The sequence below is a fragment of the Vigna umbellata genome, chromosome 1, assembly GCF_029865625.1.
Source record: "Vigna umbellata cultivar VRB3 chromosome 1, Vumbellata_1.0, whole genome shotgun sequence".
NCBI classification, from domain to species: Eukaryota; Viridiplantae; Streptophyta; class Magnoliopsida; order Fabales; family Fabaceae; genus Vigna; species Vigna umbellata.
This window is the reverse complement of record NC_142165.1, coordinates 93,965,522-93,971,521: the sequence shown is the minus strand read 5'-3', so window position 1 is coordinate 93,971,521 and position 6,000 is coordinate 93,965,522. Positions and strand designations below refer to the sequence as shown.

At 34.3% G+C, this 6,000-nt stretch overlaps 1 protein-coding gene across 1 annotated transcript; it reads right to left on the bottom strand.

Annotated features, from left to right (window-relative positions):
* Positions 1-450: 450 nt before the first annotated feature.
* On the bottom strand, positions 451-1,911 carry LOC124824807 (zinc finger protein ZAT9-like). The gene has a single exon (XM_047297319.2). The coding sequence runs from the start codon at positions 1,589-1,591 to the stop codon at positions 749-751; it is 843 nt and encodes a 280-aa protein (XP_047153275.1). The 5' UTR covers positions 1,592-1,911; the 3' UTR covers positions 451-748.
* Between the last annotated feature and the right edge of the window lie 4,089 nt (positions 1,912-6,000).

Here is a 6,000-nt window from a genome sequence, read left to right as displayed (position 1 = left end):
CCATCATTATACTTGGGACTTTTCAAAGAAGATTAAGTCTCGCTTAATAAAACAAAAATATACTTATCCCTATCCCAGCAAACCAAAAGCTTCCTCAGAAATTCAAGAGAATTTAAAAATCTTCCCTGATATCTCTGAAACTCCAAAAGCACCACAACACACAAAAACAAATAAACAAATGAACTAATGAACTGTACAGTTCTATTATATTCTAACTCCATCTTTGGAATCATTGCTTTCACGTTTCACGCCAAGTCCTCAATACAAGCACAAAAGAAGGCAAAACCGAAGCCGGAATTAAAAAGAAAGAAAAAGAATCGATTTATTTATTTATTCCTACCAAAAGTGCAAGCTGGAAGGACAGAACAGAACCAAAGCATTAAAACAGAACTGCAGCGGCGCTTTAGTACTTGAAAGGCCAGAGTTATTGGTCCACAACCACATCACAAATTTGCATTGAAACTATGTTTAAGATTAGTAGTACGATGAACCAAGTTCTGTACAATACAATAAAATTCACCTGTTAACTAGTAATTCACCATGTGTAAGTTATAACTAACTCTGCTCATACACAGAAAAGTGAAAAAAATAACCAACACCACTTATACTCAGGCCACCATTGTAGAATCAAAAGCATTTGATCTATGAATAAACATAAGGAAATATTCTCAGTCACTTTTATATAAAAAAACAAAAAAGATCACTCTAGCAGCAACAACTAAACATTAAACAATTAAAGATATGGAAATCAGGCATCAGAGACAACACTGAGGTCATCCTCTTCCGGCTGCGCCGGCATGTTGAGATCTATGAAGGTCTGTTTGAATTTAAGGGAATCGTTAACTGTTGAAGACGATGAAGGGATTAGGTGAGATCTCTTGTGTCCACCCAGAGCTTGACCAGAGCCGAACACCTTGTAACAAAAGGGACATTCGAAAACCTTAATACTATTGTTGTCGTTGTTTTGATTCTGAGATTCCTCTTGACGACAACAAATGATTCTGTGACTCCCCAAGGCTCGAGAGGATCGAAAGGCTTTGCCGCAGGTGTGACAGAGGTACTTGCCTCGGAGTTTCTTGAGCTTGGTCTCTGATCCCGTGCAGCGCCTCTTTGATCTCTGCGGTGGACCTGCATTGGTGACTACGTTCCACGTGTCGCGGGAGAGCATCATGAGGCTCATGGCTACGTCTTCCTCCGGGGAGGTGTCGGAGACCGAACTCACGGGTTCGGGTTCAGTGACGAGAGGTGTGGAGACGACGAAGCTTAGCTTGAGCATGGCGGATTTCCGGTTCCTCTTGGATCGTTGGCGAGTTGGGTTCTTTGACTCGGTCTCGCTCTCTCTGTCTTCAGGATCCGTTACTCTGAAGGTCTTCTTAGGATTCTCCCTGAGCGCGTAACTAAGGGAATCTTGTTCTTTGAGGTGTTCTTGTTGAGAGTCTGAGGAAGAGGAATAAGTGAAGGAAGAGTGAGTTAAAGTTTGAGGCTTTGGAGGAAGAGGGAAAGAAGCTAGATGAGCTTTCATGTGACCACCAAGGGCTCTGCCATTGGTGAAAGACCTGGAACAAAGCTTGCATTTGTGTCTATTGTCCATGAGGAGCAACCACCAGTGCTACTTCTACTACTTCTAGTACTTGTTCTTCTTCTAATGTTGTTATTGTTATTGGTTGTTGTTGTTGTGGTGTCTCACACAAGAGTGTTTTTGGAGGAATTGGGAACTTAAAAGGAGTAGGTGACAAGCATTCCTCCACCAAAAGACACACTCCAAAACTATGATTTTTTTTTTTTCTTTGGCCTACCGTAAAATATGACTTGTGTGTGCGAGCTAAAATGTCAAAACACATTATAACAGTGGCATTAATTATCCAGCGCCCAAAATTAAGAAAGTGTGATCCTCAACAGAGAAAGAGCCATAAGTAACATGCAAACCTTGCTGCCCAATTCCATTAACCCTTTTCCATTTATTGCTTCCAGGGCTCTCCAAACCACAACTTTAAAACTGCTTTCGTAAACCACTGCCTTCTCAGTAAATCCACAGATTACCATCATTAATCATTTTTATTAACTTCATCCTGCTATGTAATAATACTGTGTATTTCAGACTTCGTTTCCAAAATTATTAAATAAGATAGATTAATCTTATATTTGGTATGTATAACCAGAATTACATGAAAAAAAAACCTATGGGACCCTGAAATATATTCATTATTCATTGGAATGGAAGGTGTGATAATGGATCATTATTTGGTTGTGATGTGCAACTCACTAATCTGAATGATTGGTGGTTCTATTAAATTCTGATTGCAAGATGTAACCAAAATGTAACATTGAATACAATATGACGCTACCGAGACAAATTCCCAAATTTTCCTATCATGTGATAACTTCTCTACATGTAAAAAATAAGATGGGATTCTCTCTTATATAATAATAAATAAATAAATAAATAAACTCCTTGCACTCCATTTTTTCTAATTTAGTTTATTTAGAAGCAAAGTAATGTATTTTAAAGGATAAAATGCACTTGATTATAATTAATTTAAATTTTTGTATACGTATACAGATTGGTTAAGAGAGATTTGATGAATGTAGGTAGGTTAACTGAAGTTAAGTTGTGCCCGAGACTTAAATCCAACAACCGGTAATGGAAAGAAGAAGAAATGTGAGGACACTGATGATGATGATGGTCCTCAACAAACGCAGACTAATTGCGAGAGCAACAAACTCTTGGTAATTGGTGTTTTAGAAAAACTTCCAGATTACGAAAATAAAGAAATAAAGTATCTACTCGGTCCAATTTTTCTCCTCCACTATATATACCACTAACTTCTTTCAGCCACCACTCGTACCAAGAATCACCATCAAAGCACAAATGCTTCATGCCACTCCAAACCTTGCCAAACTAAAGCAACAATGCACTGTTCTATTAATGCCATTTTTCATCTCTTTTATAAACCCATGATTTTGAAAGGTTAATAATACCAATTACTAACATGTTAAAAATAAATTGACAGGTGTACCAAGCCAATTTCTTCTTACCTAACATGTGCCGATCATATTTCCAAAATGCCATGCTGCTCAGTAGTTACAACTTGGAGGCTAAATAGACTATGCACTCACTCAATATTCATTTTAAATCAATTCGGGAGTGGAGTAACTCAGAACCCATAAAACAAGTTTATTATGGCTACACGCTTTATGGTATGAAATACAAAAAGAAATATATATCTTTTATCATACACACTTTTTGAATTCAAACTCATTTGGGTACATTTTCACGGATATGTATGCCGGAGAGATTTTCCCCTTCAAATGGAAGGAAATAAAAATGGTTACGAACAAACATGTATCATTCTCCTTGAGGATTTATTCGTATTATATTGTGCTAATCTCGAGAATAAAAAAAAACTTGATTTTGTGTATTTTTTAGAATGCAAAAATTGTTTTATCTACGGTTGTCACAATAATAAATAATAAAGACGGACACTTATGAACTTTAATAAGAAAATAAAAACTATATATTTATGAACGTTAATAAAAAAAATAAACATTGTTAACTAACATTTTTTTGCAATTATTATTTTTTTACAACAATAACATACAATAACATGACATTTCTTTTGCAGTAATTATTTTTTTAAAACAATAACATACAATAATAACATGGTTCGTTCATATTAGTCCTGCATTTTGTAGTAAAAAATCACATTGATTATGAATACATGTATCGAAAAGAGATTATACGCTATATTCAGTTTATATCAAGCTAAGATAATTTCCCAGTGTCTGTTTGTTTTCGTTTTATAGGTATCATTTATCATTATATATGTACAAAATAATTACTCTAATGCTAAGATTATTAATGTGATCAATTTAGTTTTGCAAATCTTCCCTTTAATCTATGTACTCGAAATATTTTCCTCATTCATATCTTATTTTTACATATTTAAAATCTTTTTGAGCAAACATGCTTGCTCAAACCATCTTTCAGGTACCTGTGGTTTTTATGTAATTGTAAAATCATTAAGTTCTTCAAACATGATCAGTAATTACATTATTATAATTAATAATAAATTATATAAACAAAAATATAATTATGTATTTAAGTGTTTAGTTGGTGAGCTTAATTGTTATAGATCGCCTACCAGAATCCATATTGATTTAAAATTTTAGCTTAAAAATATATATCACCTGTTAATTTTCTACTTCAATTTTAACAATAATTTTAAACATCAATTAAATAGATTCTTTTAGCAGTGCCATTATCAATCAATTTTTTGTGAAATAATGAATAAAAAGTTAATAAGAGAAGGGGGAAAAACATTTAATATCGTCAAATTTCAATCATTTTCAACCATTTTAACTACCGCAGAAGTTTCCTTATATCCATCATTTGGTGAAGTTTAAGGCATTTACAACCACTTTATGACAGAAGCTTCCTATTCTAAGATGAAGTCCTCATATTTAACTTGAAGTTACACCTACTTTGCAGTTGGATACAGTAAAAGTTGATTGCAGTTGCTTGTAACATCAACTATTCGAATCTACTTGGTGAAAATAGATTAAAAAACAACAAGGTACCGGTCACACACATCATTGATTTTGTTTCAGTGTACGTTGCTTCGGTCGAGGATGCTTCAATTCATTTTTCTATGATGTGCTTTTTCTTGTCCTAGATTCTTCACATTAATACTTAAGTTTATGATTTTTATGGTAAAAGAAAGTTAAAACAAATTTCAATCGTGGAAAGATTAGTCATAAAATTTGTTCTACGCATCAAGCTCACTGCTCACGCAATGATGCAAACAAGGTCAATACGACAATGTAAACAGTTAGAAGCATTCTAAATCTAGACAAGTCACATTTACAGAAACCAAGACTAAAATTCTTATCCGAAAGGGTACCAAAATTCTTCAAAATCTGTGGCTATAATTGCCTCTTTACACTGTGCACTTGTTTTAATTCTCAAACTCTCTTTACTTACTTCAACATTCAACAAACAACAAAGCATGCAACTGCTACTGGAAAAGATATAATTGGAACTCTGCATACGCCTAAAGTAAAAAGGGAACGTATTTTAATTTTTAAACACAAGATGCCTTTTAACTTAAGCAATGTCATTAACCAAGCTAACAACCCAAATGCTAATTTTTTTCAAATTTTCCATAGAACAATACTAATTCAATTCAATTGATACAGAAGGTCATGTCACAAAGCTTCACGAACATGACGCTAACGAATGAGTTAAACTGCTATATAAAGATAGTTCCGGAGAATTCTAAATAGATAAGTAATTAATCCGTTGAGCTATTGAGGTTCGTGGTGATGTGGAAAAAAGTGTTGTGGTGAGAGTCCAGAAAAATTTAAAGAAGCATCTGACAAATAAAAGAAAAGTTGTAATTATTGTGGGTATTAAATGATTTGCGTAAAACCAATAAAAAGTAAAAGGTATAGGTAAGACAGAACATCAAAGTCTGCTAGCATCCATGAGTAGTGGTTGGTTTAGCCCAGTATAAATTCTGTGACAGTGATAAATACCAGCCTTGTGTTTACCATATTAATTAACAGGCAGGGATTTCAAATTACAAGATGGTACTGCTTTAAATCATTCATGTCTTGTGACAGAAAATAAATAATTAGATGAAATTGCTACTGCATTCAAACTGAACACCAAATAGTAAATGCTGTCCGAACAACAAACATAAAGTGGTAAATCTTTTTTCTTTTTCTCTTTTTGTTGATTCTGCTTTTTGCAAGCAGAGTGGTACTAGTGGCTAGAGTCTAGTGAGGGCAAGTAGTGATTCTGACAAGGAATGGCATCTGGCACTACACTACACAACACAACACAGTTACACAACTCTTTCCTTGCACTTCAGCTCTTGCAAATTTTCATTCTTGAGGAGTTTGACTTGACTAGGGAATGAAATGAATGTAGGGTCGGGTCACATAAGGGGAAGACATGGTTAGAAAAATGAAAAATGTAGTGATCTTTGAGACTTGGTT

Coding starts and splice junctions, on each gene's coding strand:
- LOC124824807 (XM_047297319.2), bottom strand. CDS start 1,591: ATGGACAATAGACACAAATGCAAGCTTTGTTCCAGGTCTTTCACCAAT.